The sequence below is a fragment of the Dryobates pubescens genome, chromosome Z (assembly GCF_014839835.1).
Source record: "Dryobates pubescens isolate bDryPub1 chromosome Z, bDryPub1.pri, whole genome shotgun sequence".
Taxonomy (NCBI): domain Eukaryota; kingdom Metazoa; phylum Chordata; class Aves; order Piciformes; family Picidae; genus Dryobates; species Dryobates pubescens.
In genome coordinates this window covers 134347577-134364611 of record NC_071657.1, presented here as the reverse complement: position 1 = coordinate 134364611, position 17035 = coordinate 134347577, and the positions used below count along the sequence as shown (strand labels likewise).

General features: G+C 49.3%; 1 protein-coding gene across 1 annotated transcript; it reads right to left on the bottom strand.

Moving 5' to 3' along the window:
* Window positions 1–499: 499 nt before the first annotated feature.
* On the bottom strand, window positions 500–14974 carry TIGAR (TP53 induced glycolysis regulatory phosphatase). Its single transcript, XM_054178209.1, has 6 exons — window positions 14847–14974; window positions 12104–12141; window positions 9851–9972; window positions 7751–7828; window positions 3392–3502; window positions 500–1902 (listed from the first exon to the last, which is right to left on the bottom strand). The coding sequence occupies exons 1-6, from the start codon at window positions 14876–14878 to the stop codon at window positions 1480–1482; spliced, it is 804 nt and encodes a 267-aa protein (XP_054034184.1). The 5' UTR covers window positions 14879–14974; the 3' UTR covers window positions 500–1479.
* Between the last annotated feature and the right edge of the window lie 2061 nt (window positions 14975–17035).

Sequence of the window (17035 nt, the reverse complement as noted above, 5' to 3'; positions counted from 1 at the left end):
AACAAAGAGTATTTAAGGGCAACAAAGCTGAGGAGGGGTTTGGGGCACAAGCCCTGCGAGGAGAGGCTGAGGGAGCTGGGGTTGCTTAGCCTGGAGGAGGCTCAGAGGAGACCTTCTTGCAGTATACAATTACCTGAAGGGAGGTTGTAGCCAGGTGGGGGTTGGTCTCTTCTCCCAGGCAACCAACACCAGAACAAGAGGACACAGCCCCAGGCTGCACCAGGGGAGGTTTAGGCTGGATGTTAGGAAGAAGTTCTTCATAGAAAGAGAGATTGGCCATTGGAATGTGCTGCCCAGGGAGGTGGTGGAGTCACCATCCCTGGAGGTGTTTAGGAAGAGACTGGATGGGGTGCTTGGTGCCATGGTTTAGTTGATTGGATGGTGTTGGGTGCTAGGTTGGACTTGATGGTCTCAAAGGTCTTTTCCAACCTGGTTTATTCTATTTTGTCTCAACCCCTCCCCCCCCCCCACAAACCAGGCAAAATGGAATTCTGTCCAGGAGGCTTTATTAAAACAGGCTTAAAATATGCAAATGAAGTCAAAGTATGTGGGTGTTATAAATAACACAGATAAACTTACAGAGTAACAGCACAAACACCCCAGTGGGGAAAGAACTCAGCACTACCAGCAGCTCTAACTCAGCCATCAAACAAAACAATCAAACTTGCCTAATGCTAGGCAAACATTCATCAAGTGTATGACTGCAGCTGACAGAAGGCTTCTGGTCAGGTACAACTAACCCTCTTGGGTAAGGCTCCTTTCCAGAAGTGAGACTGATTTCAGCTCTGTGCATCTGATTCCTCATCCTGCTTACAGTTCAAAATAAATACTTTGGGTTTTGTCTTCAACAGAGAGGGCTCAACAACACTAACAACTTCTCCCAAAACACTCCTGTGAGGTAGGTATAGCATCAGCCCCATTTTAGAAATGGGAAGAGATTTGCCCAGAGTCTCACAGCTGTTTCAGCAGCAGAGTCAGGAAGGTGTCTCCTGACTCTGCACCAAACCTGTCCTGCTAGGCAATGCTCCTATTGCATTCAAGGCTTCTTTTAAGACACTGAATATTTACTATTACAATATAGCATTTTGTAATAAAACAAGAATACAGTCTACCTCACCTCAGAGGTACCATTCCTCTCTCCTCCCCAACTCTCATCTGGAGATAACCAAACTAACTCTGGGCTAGTGAAAAGGAGTTTTTAGAAACATACACTGCAGGAGTAGCTATGCAAGTGGCTGGAAGGATGCTTCCCTTCAGAAAACATGAGTGTGGTTTCACTAGTGCCAGCTGATACAGGGCACAAGGACCATGCAAATTGGGTTAAGGATGGTAAGCAGCTGTATGCCTTCAGTTTTGCAGTTTAGTGTCAAGTAACTCCAGCCCATCTCAAGTAACTACTACAGATACCTTGCCCTAGCTCAGTGTAACGGCGATCTAAACCAACTTGCTCCAACAAGGACTCTTAAAACACTCTTGGAGCTACACATTCACCAAGTGAGAGTCTTGATTAAGACAAACACATGTGATTTCAGGTTTTAACAAGCTTCCACTTTCAAGCTTTACAAGGAAGTGACTAACTCCTGTATTGGGACTGACAGAAGCCAACTGAGACTTTGCTACATCAGTTGGTAAAGCACAGTTGAGATCCGAAACGAAATAACCAATCCAGCTCCTCATGTAGGCTCCGTGACTCACCACTAAGATATTGGCATCTAATCTTTGAGAAGCTCCACCAGAGCTAAGTTCTGTTTCACTGCAGTGGTTTGTCCAAGGGAAAACTGACTGTCCTTCAGGTGCTCCTGAGCTTCTGCTTGCTGCAGCAGGCATGTCTTGCTCGGGCTGCTCCCACTCAACCACCAGGCGACACAGAGAGTCAAAAAACTCCCTTGCACGTTCCCTTACCTAGAGGGAGAGGTCAGAAGAGCAAAGTGAGAAGAAGGAAACAGGTTTCAGCTCCCACAATTCAAAATGCAACTGCTTGGGTTACCAGACACACATTTATCACACACAGGTCTCAGAAATTAATGGGAAGTTAACTGAATGCTTAAGAACTCTGCCCTCCAACAACAAAGGTTAAGGGCAATTGGCATCACAGAATTGTTAGGGTTGGAAGGGGCCTCAAGGATCATCCAGTTCCAACCCCCCTGCCATGGGCAGGGACACCTCACACCAGAGCAGGTTGCCCAGAGCCACATCCAGCCTGGCCTTCAAAACCTCCAGGGATGAGGCTTCCACCACTGCCCTGGGCAGGGACACCTCACACTACATCAGGTTGCTCACAGCCACATCCAGGCTGGCTGCAAAAACCTCCAGGGATGAGGCTTCCACCACCTCCCTGGGCAACCTGTGCCAGTGTCTCACCACCCTCATGGGGAAGAACTTCTTCCTGACATCCAATCTGAATCTACCCATTTCTAGTTTTGCTCCATTCCCCCCCAGTCCTATCACTCCCTGACACCCTGAAAAGTCCCTCCCCAGCTTTCTTGTAGCCCCCTTCAGATACTGGAAGGCCACAAGAAGGTCTCCTCAGAGCCTTCTTCAGACTGAACAACCCCAACTCCTTCAGTCTGTCCTCATAGGAGAGGAGCTCCAGCCCTCTGATCATCCTTGTGGCCCTTCTCTGGATATCTTCCAGCACCTCCAGACCCTTCCTGCAATAGGGGCTCCAGAACTGGACACAGTACTCCAGGTGGGGTCTCACCAGAGTGGAGCAGAGGAAGAGAATCACCTCCCTCAACCTGCTGGCTCTGCTTCTCTTGATGCAGCCCAGGATGGGATTGGCTTTCTGGGCTCCAAGTGCTCACTGCTGGCTGATGTTGAGCTTCTCATCCACCAGCACCCCCAAGTCCTTTTCTTCAGGGCTGCTCTCAAGCCAGCCCCTGCCCAGCCTATATCAGTGCCTGAGATTGCCCTAACCTAGATGCAGGACCTTGCCTTTGGTCTTGTTGCGCCTCATGAGGTTGACATGAGCTCAGCTCTCCAGCCTATCAAGGTCCCTCTGGATGGATCCCTTCCCTCCAGCCTGTCTGCTGCACCACACAGCTTGGTGTCATCAGCAAACCTGCTGAGGGTGCACTCAATGCCACTGTCCATGGCACCCACAAAGATGTTAAACAAGACTGGTCCCAGGACTGATCCCTGAGGGACTCATTCTCCTGCAAACGAGAGCTCCATGAGGAATGAATCTCAAAGCCCAGCATTTCAGTTGTAAAGAGATTCCCTGCTTGGAAGCCACTCATTGTAAACTGGTCCAGGAGTGGTTTTGAGCTTGGAAAATAACCACCTTTGCTTGGGCTGAGCTCTCAGTAAGATCTCCCTAAGCACACAACACAGCTGCACTGATAAAATGGCCTAGAAAGAAGGGCACAAACAAACAGAAATAATCCAATACTTCATCCAGTGTTTCTCCTCCAGAAGGTGTGAATGAAGGACACTGCTCTCCAGCAGCCTTTGCCATAGCCTTGAGATCAGTCAAAGGCCTTCCCTCTGCAACACCATATTTCTGTAAGAGACAAGTTACAAAGAGCAGGCTTAGCAAGAGGTATGAAGTCTCCAGCACCATTGCCAATGGGAACATCTCTTTTACAGCTTTGTTTTCTTGGATTATCAAGTATAATGTGCAGGCTCAACTCCCTTTTAGACAGGAGGGGGAAGAAATCTTTCTGTCTGCTACAAGAGAAACACACCAGAAGCAGCATCTCATTTACCTTCAGCCTCACCTTGGCCTTGAGATTTTTTTTCCTACAGTCACTCTAAGCATAGCAAATTCAACTACCTCTGTAACTGAGGTTACCCTGCAAGCACCTCTGCATGTAGCTGTACAAAACAAGGATAAACTCCACTTACTTTTCACTTGCAGAAAGGCTACAGGGAATTATTTTTCACTATTAGAATCATAGATTGTTAGGGGTTGGAAGGGACCTCAAAAGCTCATCCAGTCCAACCTCCCCTGCCAGAGCAGCATCGCCTACACCAGATCACACAGGAGCACATCCAGGTGGGTTTTGAGTATCCCCAGAGAGGCAGACTCCACCACCTCCCTGGGCAGCCTGTTCCAGGGTTCTGTCACCCAAGTAATTAGAGGAACAAATAATTTCTCTACAGATCCCTGAAATCTCCACAACAGGGAGGAGCCCATTTTAAAATCAGAAATATTGACACAGAACCAGAGAGCTGAAACCCCCTCAAGTGCTCTACCTATTAAAGTCCTTCCCCTGCTTTTTCTGGGACAAATATCTAGATTTAGAGTAGATATTAGGAAGAAATTCTATATATCTATGAGGAGAGGCTGAGGGAGCTGGGGTTGCTTGGCCTGGAGAAGAGGAGGCTCAGGGGAGACCTTCTTGCTGTCTATGACTACCTGAAGGGAGGTTGTAGCCAGGTGGGGGTTGGTCTCTTCTCCCAGGCAACCAGCACCAGAACAAGGGGACACAGTCTCAAGCTGTGCCAGGGGAGGTTTAGGCTGGATGTTAGGAAGAAGTTCTTCACAGAAAGAGAGATTGGCCATTGGAATGTGCTGCCCAGGGAGGTGGTGGAGTCACCATCCCTGGAGGTGTTTAGGAAGAGACTGGATGGGGTGCTTGGTGCCATGGTTTAGTTGATGAGATGGTGTTGGGTGATAGGTTGGACTTGATGATCTCAAAGGTCTCTTCCAACCTGGTTAATTCTATTCCATTCCATTCCCATTCCATTCTATTCCAAGCCATCTATACCAGATAGATGTTCTGCATCACTAGAAAACATGGAGTTAGATCATGATAAAATACTTAACATCTGTGATGTATCTTACAAGACAAATCTACCTGAAGGTACATGACCATTTTTGACCTTGAAGATGTCTAACAGTGGTAAAATAGATGAATACTTCTCCCTCTAAAGATTAATAATGCACTGCCACTCTCTAGCAGATGAAAATGCATCCAAGGGAAAGCTTTGACCTTTCCATGGAACATCCAGAGAGTGAAAACACTGCAGTGATCATCAATATTTAAAGAAAGAGCAAATGCCACACTGTCAAATCTTCAGTTAAATGCATTCCAGAAATCCTGATGTTGATGACTAAGATTCAGACTCATGCTCACCACTGAAGCTTTTCTGACTTTCTCCTGCTGTGCAGATGCAATGAGAATCACAGAATCAGAATGGTTTGGGTTGGAAGTGAACTCCAAAGGACATCTAGGCCAGCCTCCCCTGCAGTCAGCAGGGGCCATCCTGCACTAGAGCAGGTTGCCCAGACCCCTGCCAAGCCTCATCTTGAATATCTACAGGGATGGGGCCTTGACTACCTCCCTGGGCAACTTGTTCCAGTGTTCCACCACCCTCATGGTAAAGAAGTTGTTCCTAACATCCAATCCAAATATGCTCTTCTCTCATTTCAAACCACTGCCCCTCATCCTATCACTACAAGTCTCTGCAAACAGTCCCTCTGCAGCCTTCCTGTAGGGCTCCCTTTGGGTACTGGAAAGTTGTTAATTAGTTGTCACAACTCTCATTACAGTCTTCAGAATTCAGAGGTACTGAAATACATTTACTTCATTCTCTCAGTCCCCTTTGCTTTAGCAGAACACTGACAACTTGAGAACACTCTGAAAGATGAGAAGAAGTAAGTGCTCCAACTGAAATATCTGAAACTAAAATCCTAATCTTGTGAGGTTTATTCCAGGCAAGGCATGAGAGAATCACAGAATCATTTGGGTTGGAAAAGACCTTCAAGACTGACTCCAACCCATTAACCCTACTCTACCAAGTCCACCACTAAGCCCAGGCACATCTACACAGCTTCTAAAGGTGTCCAGGGATGGTGACTCCAACACCTCTGTGGGCAGCCTATTCCAATGCCTCACAACCCTTTCAATGAAAACATTTTTCCTGGTGCCTGCCTAAACTTCCCCTGGTGCAGCTTGAGGCCATTCCCTCTGGTTCTATCACAGTTCATTGGGTAAAGAGACCAAGTCCCACTTCACAACAGAGACTCAACAGCCAGTACAGGTTAGGAGGTGATCTGCTGGAGAGCAGCCCTGTGGAGAAGGACCTGGGAGTCCTGGTGGACAAGAAGTTCTCCAAGGGACAGCAATGTGCCCTGGTGGCCAAGAAGGCCAATGGGATCTCAAGAAGAGTGTGTCCAGCAGATCTAGGGAGGTTCTCCTCCCCTTCTACTCTGCCCTGGTGAGACCCTACCTGGAATACTGCAACCAGTTCTGGGCTGCCCAGCTCAAGAGGGCCAGGGATCTACTGCAGAGAGTCCAAGGGAGGGCTACAAAGATGATGAAGGGACTGGAGCACTGCCTGATGAGGAAAGGCTGACAGACCTGGGGCTGTTTAGTGTGGAGAAGAGAAGACTGAGAGGGAATCTGATCAATGTCCATAAATACCTGAAGGCTGGGGGTCAGGAAGGAAGGGACAGCCTCTGCTCACTTGTGCCCTGGGGTAGTGTGAGAGACTAAATCTTATCTCTCCTGATGTGACTCAACAAAGATAAAATCACCTTTGCTGCTGGCCCAGACAATGGAACCCAGGCCACAGCCATTGATACCTTGGGTAATATGCATACAAGATCATCTCCACCCATCAGGACCATTCCTGGATGCAAATCACCTTCTGATTGTATCATGAACTGAGATGTGCCCCAGCAAAGGACTGTTCACTGGACTGCAGCTGTCCTGGAAATGGACAGAGGCAAATGGACCTAAAAACTGTATAAAAGACTTGAGCAACTCCTGGCTCAGGAGAAGAGAATCACAGGAGAAGGACAATGCTGCTGAGAAGGAAAACAGGAGAGATGGAAAAGCCCTGGGGCAATGCTGCTCTGAAGAAAAAGGGAGAGAATACCAGGAGAGGAAAAAATGACAGAGAAATGGAGCCTGGAAGAAGCAAACCAAACCCTCTCTCTGTGTCCTAAGCTCTGCCTGCTGCAACTCCTGGAGCTGAAGAGGCTGCCCAGAGGACCACAACTCTTCTACAGCCAAAACTGCAGCACCCTTCCACTACAGACCCAACATCATAGTATCAGTCAGAGTTGGAAGGGATCACAAGGAACATCGAGTTCCAGCCCCCCTGCCATGGGCAGGGACACCCCACACTAGATCAGGCTGGCCAGAGCCTCATCCAGCCTGGCCTTAAACACCTCCAGGGATGGGGCCTCAACCACCTCCCTGGACAACCCATTCCAGGGCTTCACCACTCTCATGGGGAAGAACTTCCTCCTCACGTCCAAACCATGGCACCAAGTGCCTCATCCAGGCTCTTCCTAAACACCTCCAGTGATGGTGACTCCACCACCTCCCTGGGCAGCACATTCCAAAGGCCAATCTCTCTTTCTGGGAAGAACTTCTTCCTAACATCCAGCCTAAACCTCCCCTGGCACAGCTTGAGACTGTGTCCTCTTGTTCTGGTGCTGCTTGCCTGGGAGACCAACCCCTGCCTGGCTACAACCTCCCTTCAGGTAGTTGTAGACAGCAAGAAGGTCTGCCCTGAGCCTCCTCTTCTGCAGGCTAAGCAACCCCAGCTCCCTCAGCCTCTCCTCACAGGGCTATGCTCAAGGCCTCTCCCCAGCCTTGTTGCCCTTCTCTGGATACATTCAAGAGTCTCAATGTCCTTCTTAAATTGAGGGGCCCACAACTGGACACAGGACTCAAGGTGTGGCCTAACCAGGGCTGAGTACAGCATTTAACAACCCAACTATCCACTGGCAGTAACTTACATTTGCAGTTACTCAGCATTCAACATCAGAATTAGCTCTTTTGGCACTTACTCTCTCTCGAAGTCTTGCATCATACTTGATTTCCAAATCTTTGCAAAACTTATTCTTCCCTAGAATTGTGGCAGCAGTCTGAAAAAGTGAATACAGAGTTACATCAGTGAGCTGCTTTCTCATGGAACAGACAGACCACCTCACACCACCACAGCCAGTGTTAAGTTGCATGAGTAGTACCCAACAACCCAAACAAACAGGATAGAAAGTCTTCCAGAGAGCAGTGTCACTCAGAATGGGGTACATCATAGAATCACAGAAGGCAGAAAAGCTGCAATCTTCTGAAGGTTCACAGAATCACAAAATGGTAGGCTGAAGATGAGCCTGCAGTGTGCCCAGGCAGCCAGGAGGGCCAATGGCATCCTGGCCTGCATCAGGAACAGTGTGGCCAGCAGGAGCAGGGAGGTCATTCTGCCCCTGTACACTGCACTGGTTAGGCCACACCTTGAGTCCTGTGTCCAGTTCTGGGCCCCTCAGTTTAGGAAGGAGGTTGACTTGCTGGAAGGTGTCCAGAGAAGGGCAACAAAGTTGGTGAGGGGTTTGGAACACAGCCCTGTGAGGAGATGCTGAGGGGGCTGGGGTTGCTTAGCCTGGAGAAGAGGAGGCTCAGGGGAGACCTTCTTGCTGTCTACAACTCCCTGAAGGGAGGTTGTAGCCAGGTGGGGGTTGGTCTCTTCTCCCTGGCAACCAGCACCAGAACAAGAGGACACAGTCTCAAGCTGTGCCAGGGGAGGTTTAGGCTGGAGGTTAAGAGGAAGTTTTACACAGAGAGAGTGATTGCCCACTGGAATGGGCTGCCTGAGGAGGTGGTGGGGTCGCCGTCGCTGGGGGTGTTCAGGGCGAGGCTTGACAGGATGCTTGGTGCCATGGGTTAGTTGATGAGGTGGTGTTGGATGATAGGTTGGACATGATGATCTTGAAGGTCTCTTCCAACCTGGTCTATTCTATTCTATTCTATACCCTGACTATAGCTGATGCAGGGGACACTGCAAGGCAAACTAAACTTCAGTTTCTTTAAAACACCTTTTTCTCCTCCCCTCCCCTCTTTTGCAAGGGAACTTGCACATTCCTCTCATACTTGAGCTACAAAATGACAGTATGTGAAGGACACTTCTTTGTGTTCTCTGCAGCTGCCAAAAAAAAAGGCAAAGGAGTTCTAAGCAAATGGAAAGTGCAGCTTTACACATCTTTGGAAAAGCTTCCTCAAGTCTGGACAGTTTGTCAAACAAATGGCAAAACACATTTCCTTTATGGGAAGGACAGATTCAGGTCTGTCTTCCACATTATGAGAGTGCAAATGCTTCTCATGGAAAAGACTGCCTCAAATGCAAAAGAAGAAAAACCCCAAACTTACCAACCTGTTACAGTACAAGTCACAACCTCACTCTCAAGAGGGTGAGAATTCGAAACCAGGCACCCTAAGACAGGGTCATGGCACAGAGTCTTATGAGCATTGTAAAGCAAAGGCACCAGTACAGGTTAGGGGCTGCCCTAAATGGAAAGCAGCACCACAGAGAAAGAGCTTGGAGTCCTGGTGGACAGCAAGTTCTCCAGGGGACAGCAACGTGCCCTTGTGGCCAAGAGAGACAATGGGATCCTGGGGTGCATCAAGAAAAGTGTGGCCAGCGGGGTAGGGAGGTTCTTCTCCCCCTCTACTCTGCCCTGCTGAGACCATGGCAGAGAGGTTGGAAGTGGATGATCCTTCAGGTCCCTTCCAACCCTAACAATTCTATGATCCTGTAACAACATCACAGACAATTTATTTTGTTTCTTCAAAGGAAAACTGACTCCAATCTGTGTTACCTCTTGTGATTACTCCTTCACCAAGAACCAATGCACAGACAACAGCAAATCCATATGAACAGCACTGCAGGACATCCTGCAAAGCAAGCTAGCCTTCACTGCTTCCTAAGTGAGCTTTTCTCATGGACATTTCCTTTCTCAGAGGCCTTCTTGAACCCTGCACAACAAAACCTGCAGGTTTAGATCCACAAAAACAGGGTTGGGCTGACACTGTATTATCTTTTGCATCTTCAATAGCACCTGAATGGCAAACTCTGAAGCTAATACTTACATTCAGCTGCCTCAAGAGGCACTTACCTGCTTGGCTCGAAGGAGGTCACTTGAGAAGACATGAGTAAACTTCACATTACTGAGAAAGAGACCAGCAGCATCTGCCTGTCTGAAACCAGTTGCAGAGAGTGGCTCATCCACTCCTTGACCTACAAAACAAAGCCCATCAAGGTTAGGACATGCAAATTTTAGCTCATTTAGCAGCTGAACAACATGGCAGCAAGAAAAAAAATGTGCTCAGTCATAACCATAGAATGGCTCAGCTGGGAAAGGACCTCACAGATCATCTACTCCAATGGGCAGGGAGGCCTCTCGACTAGATTTGGCTGCTCAAGGCCTCATCCAATCTGGCCTTGAACACCCCAAGGAAGGAGGGACCCACAATCTCCCTGAGCAACCTACTTCACAGCCCCAGCACCGCTGTACTAAAGAACAACTTCCTAAGAGCCATTCTAAACCTGCTCTCCTGTTGGGCAGCCTGTTGCCATGTCCACACTTGTATCACCTATGTTACATTTGCAGGAATGCAAAGCAGGGAGGTGTGCAACTCTCCTCAGATCCAGACCAGCCACAGAGACAATTTTCACCAAGCAAGCACACAATCATTTATATGCTTCTTGAGTACCTCAGCTGCAATTTGGCTCTGTGAGGCCTCAGACCCACCATGCTGGTGTGGATCTTAAAGTTCTTGCAACACAAGGCAGTGTTCACTTTCTACATTGGAGAGCAACCAACTACGTGTCATTTGACACGGAGGGCTAGGGATTTAAAAGACACCCTTAGGGCTTTTCAGAACATAAAGTAGGGGAATATTCTGGTCAGGCCACACCTTGAGTCCTGTGTCCAGTTCTGGGCCCCTCAATTTAGGAAAGATGCTGAGTTGCTGGATGGTGTCCAGAGAAGGGCAACAAAGCTGGGGAGGGGTCTGGAGCACAGCCCTGGGAGGAGAGGCTGAGGGAGCTGGGGTTGCTTAGCCTGGAGAAGAGGAGGCTCAGGGGAGACCTTCTTGCTCTCTACAACTACCTGAAGGGAGGTTGTAGCCAGGTCTCTTCTCCCAGGCAAGCAACACCAGAACAAGAGGACAGAGTCTCAAGCTGCACCAGGGGAGGTTTAGGCTGGATGTTAGGAAGAAGTTCTTCATGGAAAGAGCTATTTGCCATTGGAATGTGCTGCCCAGGGAGGTGGTGGAGTCACCATCACTGGAGGTGTTTAGGAAGAGACTGGATGGGGTGCTTGGTGCCATGGTTTAGTTGATTAGATGGTGTTGAATGATAGGTTAGACTTGATGATCTCAAAGGTCTCTTCCAAGCTGGTTAATTCTATTCTAATATTTCTTCTTCAACATCAGACATCAGATATTCTCATTCTATTCTATTCTACTGTAAGCACAAAGCCATGTTGCAAGAACTGTGAATCACAAGATCAAACAGAGGTGGGAAAATCTGGAAGCATGATTCTTCCTCACACTACAAGGCATTGTAGAAAGTTTATTTATTTACAGGTTCCTGGTAGTGGCAAGCCTTGCTTGTTCTACAAGAGATATCTGAGCAGCTCAGTGTTTTCAGTTGTGGGTGTGCAAGCCAGCAGTCACAGTTAAATGTTTTGTCCAAAGCCTGTCAACCTTTGAGACTGAACAATTCAAGCATTTAAACACTCTTTGTTTTCAATTCTTCCTTGCTGCAGGCTTTATTTTCTTAAAGAAATATCATCAAATCACAGAATCAGTAAGGTTGGAAAAGACCTCAGAGATCATCAAGTCCAACCTGTCACCCAGCACCTCATGACTACATCCTCCCATCCTTCTGTGGCTCCTTTCCAACAAATATGGACCTGGATGATTCTTCACCAGAGCTGCAGGTCAGGGCTCACTGCCCATTTGGGCCACAGAAGCCCATTCCCCAGGCTTCATACTACTGAGTTTTAGCAGAGTGCAAGAGGACATCCTGGCATCCTTAGCAGCAGGTGCTGCTACTGCTGTATTTCAGCACAGGTAACTTTTATTGCCCCTTCTCTTCAGAAACAGGAACTGTTGTAATATTCTTGTTGACACAAGAAATGCATCACTATTTATTGATACTCTGTGGAGAATGACTTGCAATCTGCATGGGTCTGTAAAGCTATTAAGCTAACATCCTGTCTAAAACTGAAGTCTCTTAAGGTTTACAGTATTATTCCAAAGCAATATTTAACATTTCAGCAGCTCACTACAGGTTTTCACACTTTGCAGGGAAGAATAACTTTCCACCTCTAATAAGCTACAGAAAAAAAACTGACACTAACCTTGCAGTATCTTGTCTTTGTTGTATCTTGTTTCCCCACTGGAAGAGAACACAAACAGAAGAAAATTATCTCACAAGAACATTATGAAGGTTCAGAACATTATGATGTTAGATACCAACAGGAGACAGAAGAGTCTGGATATGAAATGTGAAATACAGTACAGCACAGCCTCTTTTAAATAGGACTTTACCCAAAAAAACCCTCCAAAAAGTCACACACAAAACTATCAAAACATTTTCAAGTAGCCAAGGAGTCACCATCACTGGAGGTGTTTAGGAAGAGACTTATGGGGTGCTTGGTGCCATGGTTTAGTTGATTAGATGGTGGTGGGTGATTGGTTGGACACGATGATCTCAAAGGTCTCTTCCAACCTGCTCCATTCCATTCCATTCCATTCCATTCCATTCCATTCCATTCCATCCCATCCCATCCCATTCCAACATCACTATTTCATAGAATGGCTTCGGTTTGAGGGAACCTCCAACACCCTGTGATCTTTCTGAAGTGTCTGCCAGAGTTCCACCTGAAGATCTCAAGGCCAACAAACTGTTTCAGGCTTAGTTATTTCCTAGCTGATATCAGAGTTAGGCTGCAACTACAAAACCAAGTCAGCAAATGCAGGTTTGTAGGGGAAGTCAAAGGCAACTCTTCACAGGAGGAAAATCAGGGGAAAAACCAAAACCAACTCATTGCTCCAATTGCACTGATTAAATATGAAAATGTGTTATGCTCAAGGGGAAAAAAAAATTACCTTTCATAAAAATTAAACACTTAACTACTTTCAATTGCAGGGAGCTGGACCTACTCAAGTCTAGTCAAGGTCACAGCTTTGTTGATACCACAGTATCACAGTACATCAGAGGTTGGGACCTCCACAGATCATCGAGTCCAACCCCCCAGCCAAAGCAGGATCACTTAGGGTAGTCCACACAGGAATGCATCCAGGTGGGTTTGGAAAGTCTCCAGAGAAGGAGACTCCACAACCTCTCTGGGCAGCCTGTTCCAGGGCTCTGTCACCCTCATTGTAAAGAAGTTTCTCCTCATGGTGAGGTGAAACCTTCTCTGTTCAAGCTTGTATCCATTGTTCCTTGTCTTATTACTGTGCACCACTGAGAAGAGCTTGGCCCCCTCCACTTGACACTTACTCCTCAGATATTGAGACATTGATCAGATCCCCTCTCAGTCTTCTCAAAACTAAATAGCTCCAGGGCTTTCAGTCTCTTTTCATAGGGGAGGTGCTCAAATCCCCTAATCATCCTTGTGGCTCTCTGTTGGACTCTCTCCAACAGGTCTCTGTCTCCCTTGAACTGAGAAGCCCAAAACCAGACACAGTATTGCAGGTGTGATCTCAGCAGGGCAGAGTAGAGGGGGAGAAGAACCTCCCTGAACCTCCTGGTCACACTATATATACCCTCTGTGAAATGGAACAAGCTACATGTCCTACACTGGAGCTAGCTATCCAGGGCAGTGGTGGAGGCACCATCCCTGGAAGTGTTAAAAGAGAAAATCTTATAGATCTGGTATTTTGGGACATCATTAAGTAAGCATGCTATAGGATAGGACAGGACAGAATTAACCAGGCTGGAAAAGAACTTTGAAATCACCAAGACCAACCTATCACCCAACACCATCTCATCAGCTAAACCATGGCACCAAGCACCCCATCCAGGCTCTACCTAAACACCTCCAGTGATGGTGACTCCACCACCTCTCTAGGCAGCACATTCCAAAGGCCAATCTCTCTTTCTGGGAAGAATTTCTTCCTAACATCCAGCCTAAACATTCCCTGGCACAGCTTGAGACTGTGTCCTCTTGTTCTGGTGCTGGTTGCCAGGGAGAAGAGACCAACCCCCACCTGGCTACAACCTCCCTTCAGGGAGACAGCAAGAAGGTCTCCCCTGAGCCTCCTCTTCTCCAGGCTAAGCAACCCCAGCCCCCTCAGCATCTCCTCACAGGGCTGTGCTCCAGACCCCTCCCCAGCTTTGTTGCCCTTCTCTGGACACCTTCCAGCATCTCAACATCTTTCCTAACCTGAGGGGCCCAGAACTGGACACAGGACTCAAGGTGTGGCCTAACCAGTGCCGAGTACAGATCACCCAGTCCAGCCCTCTGCCCGAGCAGGATCAGCTACAGCAGATCACACAGGAACTCGTCCAGAGAGGGAGACTCGTCCAGAGAGGGAGACTGCACAACCCCCCTGGGCAGCCTGTTCCAGGCGTCTTTCACCCTCCCAGTGAAATAATTCTTCCTCCTGTTTCCATGGAACTTCCTATGCCTCAACTCCCACCAGTGCCCCTTGTGCTGTCATCGGGCATCGCCGAGCAGAGCCTGGCTCCATCCTCTTGGCACTCACCCTCAACGTATTTATAAACATGAATGCGGTCACCCACGCCTCCGCACGGCGGCCAGAGGCCGTAAGCAGACCACCTCTCCTCCAGGGTCACTGGTGCCCCTACCCCAGCCCGCCTCCCCTCAGGGGCTGGCCCAGCGCTGCCCCGCTCCGCCTGCCCAGGCTTCTAGCCGGCACACGCCGCCTACCCCCCCGGCAGCAGCCGCGGCCCTGAAGGAGCCGCGCACGCTCAACCGACCGCCCCGGGGCGGAATGGGGGGGGCGGAACGGAACCCCGCCGATGTCGTGTCCCGTCCCGGCACCGCCGGCGGAGGAGGGGAGGGCAGCGGGGAAAAGGGACAAGGGCATGGGCAAGGCCCGGCTCTGCCAGGGAGGACGAGCCGCGGTACTCACTGCCGGACGACGGTCAAACCGAAGCGAACCATGGCGCGGCCACGCAGGTGCGCGCAGGCCCAACCTCAGCGCGCCAACCGCCAGCACCTCCGGCCCGCACTGCGGCGCCCTGCCGCTCCGCGCCCGGCCCTGGCGTCACCGCCCCGCCCCGCCCCTGCCGGCAGGAAGCGGCAGGGCGAGGGCGGGCGCGAGCACGAGCCGCCGGCCGCGCGTTCGCCGTTCACCGCCCCCGGCGCGGGGGCGGCCGCTGCACCGAGGCGCCCGGGGCACGCGCCGCTGTTTTCCTGCCCTCCCGGGCTTTCCCCCCCGCATTCCATGTATTCCGCTGCAGCGTGAGGAGGCTGCAGAGCGCTGTTGACGGAGGCCTGCAGTGATAGGACGAGGGGCAATGGTTTGAAATGAGAGTTGTTAGCCTTTGGAATGTGCTGCCCAGGGAGGTGGTGGAGTCACCATCCCTGGAGGTGTTCAGGAGGGGACTGGACGTGGCACTTGGTGCCATGGTTCAGTCATGAGGTCTTGGGGGACAGGTTGGACTTGATCTTTGAGGTCTTTTCCAACCTTGGTGATTCTATGATTCTATGTCTGGCCTCTAAAGGAGCTGGTGCCAAATGACTCAGCCCTGGCCTATTTCTATTGTATCACCCTTAGAAACAACTGCATTTTGCTGTCACAACAAGACCCCAGCTGTGTCTCAAGCATGTTGCAGAAGGACAAGAAACCAACGCTCTTAGATTCTATACTCTGGCACAGATATACTCTGGTGTAGATTCTATACTATGGCATTTAACAAGTCCCAAGTGCTGGGTGCTGCACTTTGGTCACAACCCCATCCAGTGCTACAGGCTGGGGACAGAGTGGCTGGAGAGCAGCCAGGCAGAAAGGGACCTTGGAGTAGTGGTTGATAGTAGGCTGAACAGTGTGCCCAGGTGGCCAAGAAGACCAATGGCATCCTGGCCTGCATCAGGAATAGTGTGGCAGGGGCAGGGAAGTCATTCTGCCCCTGGACTCAGCACTGGTTAGGCCACACCTTGAGTCCTGTGTCCAGTTCAATTTAAGAAGGACATTGAGACACTTGAACGTGTCCAGAGAAGGGCAAAAAAGGTGGGGAGGGGTTTGGAGCACAAGCCCCATGAGGAGAGGCTGAGGGAGCTGGGGTTGCTTAGCCTGGAGAAGAGGAGGCTCGGGAGACCTTCTTGCTGTCTACAACTACCTGAAAGGAGGTTGTAGCCAGGTGGGGATCGGTCTCTTCTCCCAGGTGACCAGCACCAGAACAAGAGGACACAGTCTCAAGCTGTGCCAGGGGAGGCTGAGGAGAAAGTTCGTCATAGAAAGAGAGATTGGCCATTGGAATGTGCTGCCCAGGGAGGTGGTAGAGTCACCATCACTGGAGGTGTTAAAGAAGAGCCTGGATGGGGTGCTTGGTGCCATGGTTCAGTTGATTAGATGGTGTTGGGTGATAGGTTGGATTGGATGATCTCAAAGTCTCTTCCAACCTGGTTAATTCAATTCTAGTCTAGTCTAGTCTAAGTCTATTCTACTCTATTCTTCTTCACCTGTGTGCACACATTCCCCTGACCTTTAAAAGTCTTGTTTATCATGCCTTCCTTCTTAGTGATGTCTCTGATCTGCTGTAGCACATCCTGTCAGTCTGTGTTCACCAGCCTGTTTTTAAACTGTCCTGTGCAAAGTGTTTCTGAAGCACAACTGAATGTCCTGTGCAAACAAAGTGTATGTAAAGCACAACTGCTGAGGAAGCTGATGAAACCTCTCAAGAAGACAGTCAGATAAAAACTCTGAAGTTTCTGGTTGTGTTAATGGGTCCCACTGATGAACACTACTGTGAGAGTGTCTCCAGGCTCTGGTTAGAGCAGAGAACTGGAGTCAGTTCTAACAGGTAAAGAAAAGCAGCTAAAGAGGTCTCTGATGCTGAGCAAACCTGGTGGTGTTTCATTAATGCAAAGGGCGAAGCACTGAGCCCCAGCCCCTGGCAAGGGAGACCCCATCCTTCCCTCACTCCTCAGGGCTCTTCCAGTGGCAGTAGGCTGCGGACAGGAACAATGCTAAGGGCATGTGGTCGTTTGAGGCTGTGCCTTTAAGAACAAACACTGCTGGAACACACTGGCTAATGTTTTTGGTACTAGAACCAAAACATTCTGATATTCTAAACGAATTTCATTGGTTGATAAACA